This window comes from Hippocampus zosterae, chromosome 13 (genome assembly GCF_025434085.1).
Source record: "Hippocampus zosterae strain Florida chromosome 13, ASM2543408v3, whole genome shotgun sequence".
NCBI lineage: Eukaryota > Metazoa > Chordata > Actinopteri > Syngnathiformes > Syngnathidae > Hippocampus > Hippocampus zosterae.
In genome coordinates, this window is record NC_067463.1 from 2,639,485 (window position 1) to 2,656,671 (window position 17,187).

Here is a 17,187-nt window from a genome sequence, read left to right on the forward strand (position 1 = left end):
ACAAGTTAGGAGATGTGTGCTGAGGATTGGGGGAAGGCATCTTCCGTGGATACACATAACTTAGAAACAGGATAGGTGAAAAATTCTACAGGGAATTCCATTCCTTGTGGGTGTTCTTTTTTTCCTGAAGAAACACTGAAACCAGCAAGTAAATAAACCTTATGTTGTTAAATCATTCTTTATGCAGGTTCTGCCCACATGCTGAAACACTGACATGTCCTCAGGCGTCATTTGCATGACCTCTCTTTAAGAACTTGCGTGTCAACCAACCACCAGTGATTTCAGGTCCATCCAAAAACCACACCGTGGTCTCGGCAGCGACAAACAATGAGCTGACAAGCGTCCCCTCGCACGGTGGGAAATGTTCAGAGGTGCAATGGAAACTTTGCACATACAGAGACCTGATTTAGTGTACTGGCTTGAAGCACATTAAACCACACGTACGATGCAGATGTACTGCAGAGCAGGGCTTTGGAGAATCTTGTAAGAGTCAAGTGAAGCAGGCAAATGAAACATCAGATAAATTTGAAAAAAAATGAAGACATACAAACATTTGCACAATTATAATAGCATTTGGACAATAACATCCATCCAACCATCCTTTTTTTTCCCACCGCTCATCTGGGGTCGGGTCGCGGGGGCAGCAGCTCTAGGAGGGAAGCCCAGACTTCCCTCTCCCCAGGCACTACTTCTAACTCTTCCTGGCGGATTCCGAAGCGTTCCCAGGCCAGCTGGGTGACATCGTCTCTCCAGCGTGTCCTGGGTCGTCCCCGGGGTCTCCTGCCAGTGGGACATGCCCGGAACACCTCACCGGGGAGGCGTCCACGAGGCATCCTAATTAGATGCCCGAGCCACCTCATCTGGCTCCTCTCGATGTGGAGGAGAAGCAGCTCTACTCTGAGCCCCTCCCGGATGACCGAGCTTCTCACCTTATCTCTAAGGGAGAGCCCGGACACCCTGCGGAGAAAACTCATTTTGGCCGCTTGTATCCGGTATCTCGTTCTTTCGGTCACGACCCATAGCTCATGACCATAGATGAGGGTTGGGACATACTGTAGATCGACCGGTAAATTGAGAGCTTCGCCCTTTCGCTCAGCGATACAACGTCCGCATCACAGCAGACGCATCACAGCAGACGCCGCACCGATCCGCCTGTCGATCTCTCGCTCCCTCCTGCCCTCACTCGTGAACAAGACCCCAAGACGTCATCAGGCGCCGACAGGTATGGCAGCCTCGGTCACACGCTCCCTAGTATTATCCCTGTTTTTGTCATTTTCGTTTGTTTTTGGCGACCCTGAGCGGCTTACTTACACGAGGGAAAAGTTGCTGCGCATTGGGGAGTCTACCCTCGGTCTTTTTTCACCAGCACACGAAAATCCACAAGGTTTTTCGGAGCTAATCGCGAGCGGAGCGGCTGCGCTGTACGGAGCATGGAAACGCTGTCAGAGGAGGGGGAAGCGAGCCGGCGTGCTCGTCAAGCTCCGGCAGCGCGGATTTCGAACCCCGCTCCCATCGATCCATCTTACTAATCTACGATCTCTGCCAAACAAGATGGATGAACTTCTTCTCCTCACAAAGACCAACAAAACATTTGCACGTTCTGCTGCACTCTGCTTCACTGAAACCTGGCTCAGTGACCGCCATCCAGATCCCACGCTACATCTACCCGGCTTCCGCCTTCTCCGAGCCGACCGCGACACTGAGCTATCAGGGAAATCGAAAGGTGGTGGGATTTGCTTCTATATCAACGAAGAATGGTGCACTGATGTCACGAAGCTCGACGCACACTGCAGCTCGGACCTGGAGTCGCTGTCTTTAAACTGCAAGCCATTCTACTCGCCACGTGAGTTCACCTCCTTTTTACTAGTCGGTGTTTACATTGCGCCACAAGCTAACACGGCGATAGAAACGCTAGCCGAACAAGTAAACAAACTTGAACTAAAATACCCAGAGTCACCCCTGATCATTTTGGGCGATTTTAATAGAGCACATCTTAACCGTGAACTTCCCAGATATAAGCAGCACATCGACTGTTTCACCAGAGAAGGCAACATTCTAGACCACTGCTATACAACAATCAAAAATGCATACCGATCGGTCGCCCGTGCAGCATTGGGTCTTTCTGACCACAATTTAATCCACTTAATACCTACATACAGACAGAAACTCAAATGTGTTAAACCGGTTGTTAAGACTGTGAAAAAATGGACAGATGAGGCAAAGCTAGCTCTACAAGAATGCTTAGACTGCACTGATTGGGGCGTCTTTGAAACTTCAATGGGCACACTGGATGAATACACAGACACTGTAACATCATACATCAGTTTCTGTGAGGACATGTGTGTACCAACGAAGTCCTTCCGCTCCTTCAGCAATAACAAGCCATGGTTTACTCCCAAACTCAGGCAACTCAGGAAAGAGAAAGAGGCCGCATTTAGAAGTGGAGATCGGGCACTGTATAAACATGCCCGAAACCAATTGACAAAGGAAATTAACATCGCAAAGAGAAGCTATGCAGAGAGGCTGAAAAACCAGTTCTCTGCTAACGACTCTGCATCTGTATGGAATGGCCTGAAAGCAATCACTAACTATAGAATGCCATCCCCCCAAACAGTGAACAATAAGGGTCTTGCTAATGAACTAAACATGTTTTTCTGCCGATTTGAAAAGGACACCCCCATTTCCCACACACACCCACCTCTACCAGAAACCACTCTACCTACCCCCCCACCCTCTTTTTCTCCACTACAGATCCACGAACAGGACGTGAGACGGCTCTTCAAGCAGCAAAAGATCAAGAAAGCTCCGGGGCCCGACAAAGTGTCCCCGTCCTGCCTGAAAGTCTGCGCTGACCAGCTGGCTCCGGTCTTCACACAAATCTTCAACAGATCCCTGGAGCTGTGTGAGGTCCCAACCTGCTTCAAACAGTCTACCATCATTCCAGTTCCCAAGAAATCGGCAACATCGGAACTGAACGACTATAGGCCTGTCGCCCTGACGTCTGTGTGTAACGGAGTGATATATTGCGGTTATTAAATTATGACGGAAGTGACGCAACAGCGCACGGTATGGCACCAGCCTCCCGCCGTAGTTCAGGTAGAGCTACCAGGGAAGTCACAGGGTAAGTCGGGTTTCATTGACGGTCCGGATTCATTCTAGTTTAATTACAATATTTCACTTTGTTCTCCCTTTTTCTACGGCGCGGTGTATTTAATTAGTTCCCGGATTTGTTCCGAGTCCACATTGCTTTTTGTGTCGTCATTTAATTTAAGTTTTATCGAATGAAAGTTTTTATCCATTGAGTTAACAGGTGGGTTTTCTTTGTTGCGCAGTTATTTACTCGACTGAAAAGCCCCGTGACTTCACCTATCTTGGCATACTGTGTTGCAGGTAATGCTTCTTTCCTTTTCATTGTACTCTACATAGTTTTTCGTGTTGTTTTTCATTTGACTATTAATGTGGCTGGCGTGTACCCGCGCGGTTCGTCGCGGCCGCCATTACTGTGCATTGTGCAGCCGTTCTGCTGCGTGTGATGCGTTCAGTGGCGTCATGTAGATACCAGTGAATGTGTTTTTTTGTCCTTTTCTTTGTAAATAGTTAATATACGATCACCTATGTTGTATATTTCGTTTGTTATGCTTTTAGTTTCTTATGGATGATGTTTAGTTCAGGTAGAGCTACCAGGGAAGTCACAGGTTATTTACTCGACTGAAAAGCCCCGTGACTTCACCTATCTTGGCATACTGTGTTGCAGACAATAAAAAGAAAAGAAAAGCCACATCCTAGTGTCTGGTATTCTTGAGGCGGCAGCGACGTGGAGCTTGAGACCATCATAGTGGTGACCCCCGTCACATTGGTGCCGTGACCCGTCACATGTGGTTATGAAGTCCTTTGAACGCCTTGTGCTGAACCACCTAAAGAACGTCACTGGACCCCTGCTGCACCCTCTCCAGTTTGCCTGCCGGGCAAACAGGTCTGTGGAAGACGCAGTCAACATAGGTCTGCACTACATCCTCAAGCACCTCGACAGCACAGGGACCTACGCAAGGATTCTGTTTGTGGATTTCAGCTCTGCGTTCAACACCATCATCCCGGAACTCCTCACCCCCAAACTACTCCACCTCGGTGTGTCCCCTACGATCTGCCAGTGGATCCTCAGCTTCCTGATGGGACGGACACAACAGTTGAGACAGGGAGCAACAACATTATCAATACGCACCACCAGCACTGGAGCCCCACAGGGATGTGTCCTCTCGCCACTGCTCTTCTCTCTATACACAAACGATTGCACCTCAACAGATCCAGCTGTCAAAATCATAAAGTTTGCAGACGACACCACGGTCATCGGTCTCATCAAAGACGGCGACGAGTCTGCGTACCGCCAACAAGTGGAGCAGCTGGAGCTCTGGTGCGGCCGACACAACCTCGGGCTGAACACGCTCAAGACTGTAGAGATGATCGTGGACTTCAGGAAACATTCTTCTCCTCAGTTGCCCCCCACACTATCCAACTGCCCTGTGTCAACCGTCGAGACCTTCAAGTTCCTGGGAATCACAGTCTCCCAGGACATGAAGTGGGAAGTCAACACCATCTCCATCCTAAAAAGGGCCCGGCAGCGGATGTACTTCCTGAGGCTGCTGAGGAAGCATGGCCTGCCACAGGAGGTGCTACGACAGTTCTACACGGCAGTCATCGAATCAATCCTGTATTCTTCCATCACGGTTTGGTTTGGGGCCGCCACAAAAAAGGACAAAATCCGACTTCAACGGACAGTTAGGACGGCAGAAAAAATCGTTGGCACCGCCCTACCCACTCTTGAGGACTTGCACACTGCAAGAATCAAGACAAGGGCACGGAAAATCCTCCTGGATCCCCCGCACCCTGCCCACCACCTTTTTCAGCCACTCCCCTCAGGCAGACGCTACAGATCCATGCGCACCAAATCCAGTAGACACTTAAACAGCTTCTTCCTTCTAGCCATTAACTCCTTAAACAGTCACTGACATAGTCACTCTTCTTGCACCACAAAATGGTACGACAAAACTACTGGTTTCTCTAAAATGGTTCATTTAAGGTTAAATGATTTTGTTGTTTACAATGATACTAGTGCAGCGTGTTATGCCGGAGACAAATTCCTTGTGTGTTCTACATACTTTGCCAATAAAGATGATTCTGATTCTGAAGATATTTAAACTCCTCCACTTGGGGCAAGATCTCCTCCGCGACCCAGAGAGGGCACTCCACCCTTTTCCGACTGAGGACCATGGTTTCAGATATGGAGGTGCTGATCTTCATCCCAACCGCTTCACACTTAGCTGCGAAACGTTTCAGTGAGAGTTGGAGAGCCCTGCTTGAAGGAGCCAACAGTACCACATCATCTGCAAAAAGCAGAGATGCAATACTGAGGCCACCAAAACGGACCCCCTCAATGCTTCGGCTGCGCCGAGAAATTCTGTCCATAAAGGTGATGAACAGAATCGGCGACAAAAGGCAGCCTTGGCGGAGTCTAACCCTCACTGGAAACGATTCCGACTTACTGCCGGCAATGCGAACCAAACTCTGACATCGGCAGTATTGGGACCGAACAGCCCGTATCAGGGGGCTCGGTACCCCATACTCCCGAAGCACCTCCCACAAACGCCTTCTCCAAGTCCACAAAACACATGTAGACTGGTTGGGCGAGTTTCCACGTACCCTCAAGGACCCTGCTAAGGGTTTAGAGCTGGTCCACAGTTCCACGGCCGGGACGAAAACGACACTGCTCCTCCTCAATCTGAGGCTCGACTTCCTGACGGACCTTCCTCTCTAGCACCCCTGAATAGACCTTACCAGGGAGGCTGAGGAGTGTGATCCCTCTGTAGTTGGAACACACCCTCTGGTCCCCCTTTTTAAAAAGAGGGACCACCACCCCGGTCTGCCAATCCAAAGGCACTCTCCCCAATGACCACACGATGTTGCAGAGGCGTGTCAACTAGGACAGCCCCACAACATCCAGAGCCTTGAGGAACTCCGGGCGGATCTCATCCACCCCTGGGGCCTTGCCACCAAGGAGCTTTTTAACCACATCGGTGACTTCAGCCACAGAGATAGGAGAGCCCACCTCAGAGTCCCCAGGCTCTGCTTCCTCCAAGGAAGACGTGTTGGTGGAGTTGAGGAGGTCTTCGAAGTACTCTGCCCACCGGTTCACAACGTCCCGAGTCGAAGTCAGCAGCGCCCCAGCCCCACTGTACACAGTGCACTGCTTCCCCCTCCTGAGACGTCGAATGGTGGACCAGAATTTCCTCGAAGCTGTCCGGAAGTCGGCTTCCATGGCCTCACCGAACTCTTCCCATGCCCGGGTTTTTGCCTCGTGATCATCGAAGCTGCGTTCCGCTTTGCCAGTCGATACTCGTCAGCTACCTCTGGGGTCCCACAGGCCATAAATGCCGATAGGACTCCTTCTTCAGCTTGACGGCATCCCCTTAATGCTGGTGTCCACCAGCGAGTATGGGGGTTGCCGCCACGACAGGCACCGACCACCTTACGTCCACAACTCAGATTGGCCGCTTCAGCAGTAGAGGCACAGAACATGGTCCATTCGGACTCAATGTCCCCTGCATCCCCCGTGACAAAAGCTCTGCCGGAAGTGGGAGTTGAAACTACTTCAGACAGGGGATTCCACCAGACGCTCCCAACAAACCCTCACAATACGTTTGGGTCTGCCAGGACGGACCAGCATCTTCCCCCACCATCGGAGCCTACTCACCACCAGGTGGTGATCAGTTGACAGCTCCGCCCCTCTCTTCACCAGAGTGTCCAAAACATGCAGCCGCAAATCCGATGATACAACCACAGAGTCAATCATGGTGGCCAAGTGCACATATGGACACCCTTATGTTTGAACAAGGTGTGTGGTTATGGACAATCCGTGACGAGCCCAGAAGTCCAATAACAAAACACCACTCGAGTTCTGATCGGGGGGGCTGTTCCTCCCAATCACGCCCCTCCAGGTCTCACTGTCATTGCCCACGTGAGCATTGAAGTCCCCCAGTAGAACAAGGGAGTCCAGGGTCCCCGCTTTTGGGTGCTGCCCAGCTCACATTGCACCCGACCCCTTTGGTCCCTCCCATGGGTGGTGAGCCCATGAGAAGGGGGACCCAAGTTGCCTCTTCGGGCTGAGCCCGCCCGGGCCTCACAGGTGCAGGCCCGGCCACCAGGCGCTTGCCAACGAACCCCACCTCCAGGCCTGGCTCCAGAAGAGGGCCCCGGTGACTTGCGTCCGGGCAAGGGAAACCTAGATCCATTAATTTCAATCATCATAAGGGGTCTTTGAGCCCTGCTTTGTCTGGTCCCTCACCTAGAACCTGTTTGCCATGGGTGACCCTACCAGGGGCATAAAGCCCCAGACAACTTAGCTCCTAGGATCATTGGGACACACAAACCCCTCCACCACAGTAAGGTGATGGCTCACGGAGGAGGGACAACAACAACATAATAATAATAATAATGTCACTCAAGTGTAGCCTTTTATCTTTACCATTATCATTTAGGAATGACAAACATTTTATTCAGAATACTTCTCTAAACTTTCACCTTATCGTGGTGGATGCTAATGAGCCTAGAATCTAAGTTGTTTGGGTCTTTATGGCCCTGGCAGGGTCACACATGGCAAAAAAGGTCCTCGATGAGGGACCAAACGAAGAACTGCTTGAAGACACACCATGACGAATGGGCCTCGCCTCTGGAGACAGGCCTTGTGGTGGTGTTCGATAGCGAGTGCCTGGTGGCTGGGCCTCCACCAATGGGTCCCGGCCAGGCACAACCCAAAGAGGCAACGTGAGTCCCATTGAGTCACTCCCTGTGGGAGGGGCCAAGCGGGTGCATTGAGAACCGGGTGGCTGCCGAAGTGACTTGGCGGTCCTATCCCGGGCAACATAAGTTGGCTTTAGGGAGGTGAAATGTCACCTCTTTGGCAGGGAAGTTCCTACAAGATATCTTCAAGAGAGGTTGCAGTCCATTACATTCTGAAGTTGCCCACGGTGAGATGCAGTGGTGGTATGCTCATATTTCCCCTGGCTCCATGCCAGTACACTGGTGTTTACCCTGGTGGATGAAAGGGGAGCATCCCTCTGGCTTTGGGGCACGAATCCTGACTGTTGTTGGATCCTATGCACGGAACATCTATTCAGAATACGCACCCTTTTTGGAGTTGTTAGTGGAGGTGCTGGAGATCACTCCAACTTGGCGATCTCTCATTCTGCCGGGTGACTTCATTGCTCATGTGAATTAGAGTGACACCTGGAAGGGCTTGATTGGGAAGGAACCCCACCTACCAACAGCTGAGCGATGTTCTGTTATTGGGCTTCGGTGCTCAGAAACAGCATGTACAGTCATAAGGGCATCCACATAGGACACCCTACAGGCCGCAGTTTGATGATTGACTTTGTGATCGTGTCATCGAACTCACAGCCACATGTCTTGATGCTCGGGTGAATAGAGGAACAGAGCTGTCAGCAATCACCATCATGTGGTGCGCGTTGGCTCCAATAGCAAGGGAAGATGCCGGTCTGACCCGGCAGACCCAAATGTGTCACGTCCCGTGTTTGCCAGCAGGGGGCAGGCTTTTCCTGCCTACCGCCGACACACCTGTCACCCATCTAGGACTGATTACACAGGCTTTATCTTTGTGCTCGGACAGTTGACATACTGCCGGAGTATTCAACGCCGTGCCAACTCTCTCGATTATTGCCCAAATCTATTCGTTACCGTGTAGCCTTGTGACTGTGATTGCGCGTCGTTTAATCCACTATTGTCAATTCCTAATTGTTACCAACTATATTCCTTGCCATTTTCTCGCAAGCGTTTTCTGTTACTTCCTTTTATTCCTGGTCCTGATTTTGACCAGCGTTTTCGGTTTGTTGCTCCCGGACGGGTATTTTGTGTTTGTATTAAAACTCATTTGTTCTCGGACCATCTTTTCTCTGTCTGCTATTTCGGGGATCCACCTCATTATCTTGTTGTGCACGAAGCGATCATTTTATCGCTTCGGGCACAACGTGACAGAATACTCCGGCCACCATGGATCCCGCAGACTTAGAAAAGATTTTTTCCGCTCTGCCCTGCCGAGAGCAACAGTTGAGTCAGCAGGGCCAAGCCATTGCGGAAATCAGCCGCGCGGTTGCCATGCTGGCTCACAGGTTCGATGATTTCGAACCCCGTCTTGTACGGGTGGAGGAACGGAGAGCACCTCCCTCCGCGATTCGTCCTGCCACCCCTGAGGCACCCGCATCATTTCCCACAATGATGAGGGAGCCTTCGCTTCCACACCCCCCACGTTACGGGGGTGAGCACGGGCAGTGTGGGTACTTCCTCCACCAGTGCTCGCTCGTTTTCGACCAGCAACCCTCCCTCTATGCTACTGACGCCGCGAAGGTGGCATATATTATGAGCCTGTTGACAGGTCCGGCGGCGTCATGGGCGATGGCGACAAGCGACGCGAAGCCGAGCCTCCGGTCTTCATTCCACGGCTTCGTGGCGGCGTTTCGCCGGGTGTTCCACCATCCCGTGCGGGGCAGAGAGGCTGAGGGCCGGCTACTTGAACTCCACCAGGGGAGGCGATCGGTTGCGGACTACTCCATCGAGTTCCAGATTCTGGCCGCCCAGAGTGGCTACGGCGACCGGGCGCTGTGCGGACTGTTTCGTCGTGGATTAAACACCGAGCTCAAGGATGAGCTGGCGACTCGCGACCACAGCTCCAACCTGGAGGAGTTAATCGAGCTCTCCCTGCGACTGGACAACCGCCTGAGAGAGAGAAACCGGGAGCGGGGAGGTGATCGTTCTCCGTCCCGGTGTGCCACGTACTGCGGGGAGGAGCCGATGCAGCTGGGTGGCGAAAACGTTGGACCGGAGCAGAGACGGCGCCGATTCAACGATCGGGCTCGGTCTGACAGCTGTCAACGGGGACCTCATGCTGCTCCCAGCCGACCGGAACATTCCCCATCCTCGCCCTCCAAAAACTGTGAGTCCCGACCCCGCGCAGAGTCCCCCACGCCTTGGCGAACTGACTCCCGGCCGGGACACACCGGGAGACTGGAACTCGAGGGCGAGATATGTGAGGGGTCCCGGTCGCGGCGGGTTAGGGCTCTGATAGACTCGGGGGCTGATGGTTGTTTTATGGATACCGACTTCGCCGCTGACCTGGGCTGTTATGTCGAGAAGTTGGCCGATAAAAGGCGGGTTTGTGATCTCGATGGACGCCTCCTGGGGGTCGTGACGCAAAGAACAGAACCACTAAAACTAAAATTATCCGGTAACCATGTTGAGCATTTACGGTTCTATTTAATGCAGTGTCGTAACGCTCCGGTTATTCTCGGCTTGCCCTGGCTCAGGACTCACAACCCCGTAATTTCCTGGGAGCGTCCGGCAATAGAGAGTTGGAGCCGAAACTGTTATGAGCGTTGTCTAGGATCAGCCGTAGGGCAGCACGAACGTGCCGGTGACGACATCCCCGAAACTATCTGCCTTGACGGAGTGCCAGACTGCTATCATGACTTGCGACAGGTGTTCAGCGAGGATCGCGCACGCTCCTTGCCCCCGCACCGACCCTACGATTGCGCCATAGACCTGCAGGCGGGCGCTCCGTTGCCAACCTCACGGCTGTATCAGGTGTCTAAACCCGAGCGCGAGGCACTCACGGAATACATCAACAGCTCGCTCGCTGCAGGTCTAATTAGACCATCGCGATCGCCGTTAGGTGCGGGGTTTTTCTTTGTTGAAAAGAAGGACAAATCCCTGCGACCGTGTGTGGACTATCGAGGTCTGAACGACATCACGGTAAAAAATAAGTATCCGCTACCGTTGCTAGACTCCGCCTTCGCCCCTTTACAGTCAGCCACGATCTTTTCAAAATTGGATTTACGCAGTGCCTACCACCTGGTTCGCATCCGGAAAGGTGACGAGTGGAAGACTGCTTTTAAGACCCCGCTCGGCCATTTTGAATATCTGGTTATGCCCTTCGGGCTGACAAATGCTCCCGCCGTCTTTCAGAATCTCATCAACGACGTGTTGAGAGACATGCTGAACATTTTCTGTTTCGTCTATCTCGACGATATTTTAATTTTTTCCCAATCAATTCATGAACACAAGCGACACGTCAGACTGGTATTGCAGCGTTTATTAGAGAACAGGCTCTTCGTCAAGGCAGAGAAGTGTGAATTCCATGTACCTGTCATCTCCTTTCTGGGGTTTATTATTGAGCAGGGCAAGCTGAGAGCAGACCCCACCAAGACGGAGGCGGTGACGAACTGGCCAACACCGACTAACCGGAAGGAGTTGCAACGCTTCTTGGGGTTCGCTAACTTCTACCGTCGTTTTATTCGCGGCTACAGCCAAAAGGTACTCCCGTTGACCCGTCTGACGTCCACAAAAATCCCATTCAAATGGGATTCGGCTGCTGAGTCGGCATTTTCTAGCTTAAAGGCCGCATTCACAAGTCCCCCGGTGTTGCACCATCCTAACCCGGACTTCCCGTTCGTTGTAGAGGTGGACGCCTCGGATTCAGGGGTCGGGGCTGTTCTGTCCCAGCGTTCCCCGGTCGACCAGAAATTGCACCCCTGCGCCTTTTTCTCTCGTCGACTCAGTACAGCAGAGTCCAACTACGACGTGGGCAATCGTGAACTGCTAGCTGTAATCGTCGCCCTACAGGAATGGCGCCACTGGCTCGAGGGGACTAAGGAACCGTTCACGGTCTACACCGACCACAAGAACTTGGAATATCTCCGCTCTGCTAAAAGACTCAACCCCCGTCAGGCCCGTTGGGCACTATTCTTAACCCGGTTTAATTTCATCCTCACATACTCTCCTGGCTCTAAGAACACCAAGCCCGATGCCCTTTCCCGTCTCCACGACCCCGTGGAGAGGGACCGGTCACCAGAGACCATCCTCCCGACCCGGTGCATCGTGGGGGCGTTGAGATGGGAGATCGAACAGAAGGTCCAGGAAGCCCTGGATGGTGTCCAGGTCCCGGCTGGATGCCCCGCAGGGAAGTTGTTTGTACCCCCACCTCTGCGCTCGGAGGTGTTGCAGTGGGGGCACGGGTCCAAGGTGGCCTGCCATCCTGGGGTGAACCGGACTGTGCATCTCGTCACCCAGCGGTTCTGGTGGCCGGAGCTTCGGAAGGATGTGGTGGACTATATCAATGCCTGCTCCGCCTGCGCCTGCGGCAAGGTCTCACATAGGCCTCCGGCAGGACTGCTCCAGCCATTGCCCATCCCTCCTCGACCTTGGTCACACATCGCCCTGGATTTCGTCACGGGCCTTCCTCCATCCCGGGGGCGGTCGGTCGTCCTCACCATCGTGGACCGGTTCTCTAAGGCGGCTCATTTTGTTCCGCTGTCTAAGTTGCCGTCTGCACTGGAGACCGCCGACCTCCTAGTCCAACACGTCTTCCGTCTCCATGGGATCCCGATGGACATCGTCTCGGACCGGGGGCCCCAGTTCGTGTCCCGCGTATGGAAGCGGTTCTGCCGATCCCTCGGGGCCACGGTCAGTCTGACCTCGGGATATCACCCCCAGTCCAACGGACAAGCCGAGCGTGCCAACCAGGATCTGGGGGCGGCCCTCCGCTGTGTATGCCTGCGCAGTCCCTCCTCCTGGGTCGACCATCTACCGTGGGTGGAGTACGCACACAACACCCTCGTCTCTTCAGCCACTGGTAGGTCCCCCTTCATGTCGGCCTACGGGTATCAACCGCCGCTGTTCCCGTCCCAGGAAGGACAGGTGGAGGTCCCGTCTGTGCAGCATCACCTCAAGCGAGCCCACCGCGTATGGAAAGAGGCCCGAGCTGCATTGGCCCGCACGGCGACCCGGAACCAGCAGATCGCAGACCGTCGTCGGCGCCCGGCACCTACTTACGTGGTGGGGCAGGAGGTGTGGCTGGCTACGAGGGATCTCCGCCTGGCCGGCACGTCCGCGAAACTGGGGCCCCGATTCACTGGACCGTTCGTGGTCGAGTCCATCGTCAGCCCCGTCACGGTCAGGCTCCGGCTGCCGCCCGCCATGAAGGTTCACCCCGTGTTCCACGTTTCCCTGCTCAAACCAGTGGTTTCCAGTCCCTTGGCTCCGCCTTCCACTCCGCCCCCCCCTCCGCGGGTCGTCGACGGTGACCCGGTGTACACGGTTCGTACCATCCTGGACTCTCGGCGCAGGGGTAAGGGGTTCCAGTATCTGGTCGACTGGGAGGGCTACGGGCCTGAGGATCGGCAATGGGTGCCCCGCTCCTGGATCCTTGATCCGTCCCTTCTGCGCGACTTCCACGCAGCTCATCCGACCAAGCCGGGTAGGCCGCCGGGAGGCGTCCGTTGAGGGGGGGGGGTACTGTCACGTCCCGTGTTTGCCAGCAGGGGGCAGGCTTTTCCTGCCTACCGCCGACACACCTGTCACCCATCTAGGACTGATTACACAGGCTTTATCTTTGTGCTCGGACAGTTGACATACTGCCGGAGTATTCAACGCCGTGCCAACTCTCTCGATTATTGCCCAAATCTATTCGTTGCCGTGTAGCCTTGTGACTGTGATTGCGCGTCGTTTAATCCACTATTGTCAATTCCTAATTGTTACCAACTATATTCCTTGCCATTTTCTCGCAAGCGTTTTCTGTTACTTCCTTTTATTCCTGGTCCTGATTTTGACCAGCGTTTTCGGTTTGTTGCTCCCGGACGGGTATTTTGTGTTTGTATTAAAACTCATTTGTTCTCGGACCATCTTTTCTCTGTCTGCTATTTCGGGGATCCACCTCATTATCTTGTTGTGCACGAAGCGATCATTTTATCGCTTCGGGCACAACGTGACAAAATGGAGCAAATGACAGCACTCACTTTCATTCACTTGAATGGACCCGGCGAGGTATCCACGGCTAGGAAGAATATTTACCACAAGCTTCACTATTTTATCCACAGGAGCATATGAAATGGTAAAAATGGTTAAGTATTGTTGTAAAACACAATATGTGTACTGTTTATAACTGTAAGCTATTGACGTGGTGGCGGTTGGCAGTGTTTCATCACCAGAAAATGGGAGTGAGTTTGAGATGGTGTTTCTTATCACATCGCTTAAAGAAACACTACATCTGTTGGCCAATCAGACGGCAGTGACGTCATGGCCCTCTTTAGCCTGCGTTCTAGAACCAGGTTGAAAAAGGTTCTGAAAAAAAGCCCAGCCTCGAAAAAAAATTATGTGAAAGCAACTACAGACCAGGGGTAGAATTTTCCAGGAACTGTACAAAATCTTCCCATTTTGTACTCTTAACAAAAAAAAAAACACACAAAATAAAAAAAACAAGGGAAACAAATGAAGCGATGATGCCCTAGAACAGTTTTGAGGTGGACCAAGGTCCTACGTAGAACATAGAATATTGGCTCAATCAGGAAATTGTCGTACGAGTCACTAGCTATTCTGAAAAACAAATACAGTGCAGCTTAGCTTTAGCTAGCAATATGTCAAACTCATTTGAAACTGCAATTAAAACTGTAACATACAGTACATGTATTTTCAGACGCAATTTTCATCCATCCACCCATTATCTGAACCGCTTAATCCTCACGACTTTCGCGGGTGTGCTGCAGCCTATCCCAGCTGTCTTCGGGAAGCAGGTGACTTTTAAACCCTGAACTGGTTGCCAGCCAATTGCAGGGTGTGTTCTTAACTTTTATGAAATGAGTCACAACTTTGTAATAATAGGAAGAGGCTGGTCTCAGCGTTGCAACAATTGAGAACCAGTGCTCCAGAGCAGAGCAAATCATGGATCAAACCAAACTAGATGTGGCGTTATGATGTGTGCAAGTGCAGATGCTAACAAAGTGAATTAATTGAAGCAAAGAAGATACAGGCATCACCTAATTGTATAAAGTGTTTGTCTACAAAAAACATATGAGATGATATAGCCCACCTTTGGTGCACTGCATTCCATTCCCTGCAAATGAGATATCCCTTTCTTCCTCCTCCAGTGGCTTCACATTTGCATTAGCAATGAAATCGTCTGGGAAAGAAGTAAAGCATCTTAAGAAGTTTTGCTGTAATTTTTGTTGTGTTCAAAATAATAATCCCCATGATGTGATTCGTCAAATTGCCTCAGAAATAGGTGCTGTGCAATTACAAATGACAAGCTGTTATCACCCTCTGTCCCATTTGTAAATTCATTACAAAAATTTAAAATGTCATGTGTCGTAGCAGGATTCTAACGGTACCATAGAGATGGAACAAGACACTCACCAATCCCATTTCCAATTGTGGGTACAAATACAGGATTCTTGTGTGTGTTCATGATGGTGTTCAGTATAAAAGGAGTCTCTTGGTTAGACAAGGGATAGAAAGGTGGTAAGAAAGCATGAACAGAGGTTTATTTTAAGCATAACCAGAATTGCACAAGTTCACGGTTGATTACTCGACCCTTTCATTACATTTAGCCTGATGTGAGAGATGTTCATTGCACGTGTATTTCCTGCCATGTTTGCACAAGTGTAAAATAACTTTCCACTCCAACACACCAACATTTGCAAAAAATAAATAATTATTCCACCCTCCTACTTATGAAAACTAACATTTATCTTGTAAATTTCATTTCAACCTGATTTACATCCATGATTAAAAATACAAAATCAAAAGAAAAACGTTGTATTCACTAACCTTACAATTGTCACTAATACTTTGCATTGTGAGACACCATAAATGTACAGGCAAAAATACTTTGCTAAACCAAAGGCTCAGATGCATGGTGACAATTTATTTGTATAATCATGAAAAATCTTAATTTTACTTTTTTTTTTGTTTAACACATTAATAAATCCAATTCATCCAAAAATAAACTTACCTGATTACCCGTTTTGTGCTTTGCACTTGAAGATCTGCTCACTCTGCAAGATTTCACGTGACACCAGATTCTGTGAATAAGGAATACAAGCAAAGTCACCAAGAAGGGTTTTGGAGAGATCACTTAAAGGAACAGACCTAATTTCAAACAAGGTGGAGCAACAACGATGATGCAAATTCGAAATGCACCAGTTGCCAGTCTTTCGAGGACCAAATGACTTTTTCTATAACTTGAATCTGAACATTTAAAGCTTTATATTGAAGCATGATGTTTATGACTGAATGAAATAATACTGATCATGATATCAAATAATTCTTTCTCTGATAATGATATCAAATCTAACCATGCGGTCCTTTTATTTCAAGGATCAAGTACGCCATCTTATGGCTAAAATAAACTTTCACCAATCTCCACAATATGGAAGCTACATCAAGATATTCAATTGGGGAAACATTTTACATTTGACTACCACTGAGAGACAGTCGTTTTATGGTAAATTATCAATTAGAAATCAATTATGAAAACTACAAAACAATGTAAAACTAAAGCACACAGGCAGGTTTGGGGCTGATATATTCAAGGTGAAAAGCACATTTGGCTCAAGACAAGCATTATTTCGAAAAATAAGTGGCAGGCAATATTTATTAGTTGAACTAAGCAAGTGTACATGAAGTGCCTGGCGCATCAGATTGAACAAAACACAGTGAAGCACCCACCTGAGTTGTAAGGCTTGGCGGGTGCCCATTGGCCACCTTGGCAACCAGCCACCCGCTTGAGGAAAAAAAATGCATACACACACACACAAAGGCAGTACAACCCATGCAAGGTTTCCATGGTAAAAAAGAGCCAATGGAACGGAACAGAGGGGGGGCGGGCGTTATGACGCAAATTATCCAAATCTTGTTCAAAACCTTGAAGCGAAGGTTGAAGGACTAACAAGAAACACACATTATTGCGCAGAACCAGATCAGAGAATCCACTTAATAACCGGTTCGTCTGTGTTTCAGTATATCTTACACTGCCTTGGGTGTGGCGGGGGCTGAGGGTTGAAGGCTGGGGCCAGTGGAGCAGCGTGGTGTTAGGAGGAGTAACACTGTCCATTTCCCTTCAGAACTTTGCAAGGGAACACACATCAGAACACGTGATGAGGGGCATGGCAAAGGAAACAAACATGAGCACACACACGTTTGCTGTTGTCATGGTCTTGCAGGTAAATTAGGGGTTAATACAACATGTTTGTTCTCGGTCGAAAAACATTTTAAGGAAATGAGAGTTGCAATTGCAAATAAGCGGGGCAGAATTCGGCCATTTCCTTCTTTGTGCAGTCAAGGTTTAGAGAAGAA

The 17,187-nt window shown here is 50.5% G+C and overlaps 1 protein-coding gene across 6 annotated transcripts in view; it reads right to left on the minus strand.

Moving 5' to 3' along the window:
• Positions 1-16,636, minus strand: part of LOC127612998 (zinc finger protein Aiolos-like) — a 34,108-nt gene extending 17,472 nt beyond the window's left edge. For 4 of the 6 annotated variants that reach the window (XR_007966034.1, XR_007966035.1, XM_052083879.1 and 1 more), the window contains exons 1-3: positions 15,845-15,980; positions 15,247-15,324; positions 14,924-15,013 (exon numbers count right to left, since the gene is read on the minus strand). Coding sequence is in view for 4 of the 6 variants with exons in the window: in XM_052083879.1 (XP_051939839.1) it covers positions 14,924-15,013; positions 15,247-15,298 (142 nt within the window). In the remaining 2 variants the exon portion in view is untranslated. Of the gene's footprint in view, positions 1-8,177; positions 8,562-14,923; positions 15,014-15,246; positions 15,325-15,844; positions 15,981-16,560 lie in introns of those variants that run through there. The other 2 variants (XM_052083877.1, XM_052083878.1) reach the window with 2 other exon arrangements.
• Positions 16,637-17,187: the final 551 nt, after the last annotated feature.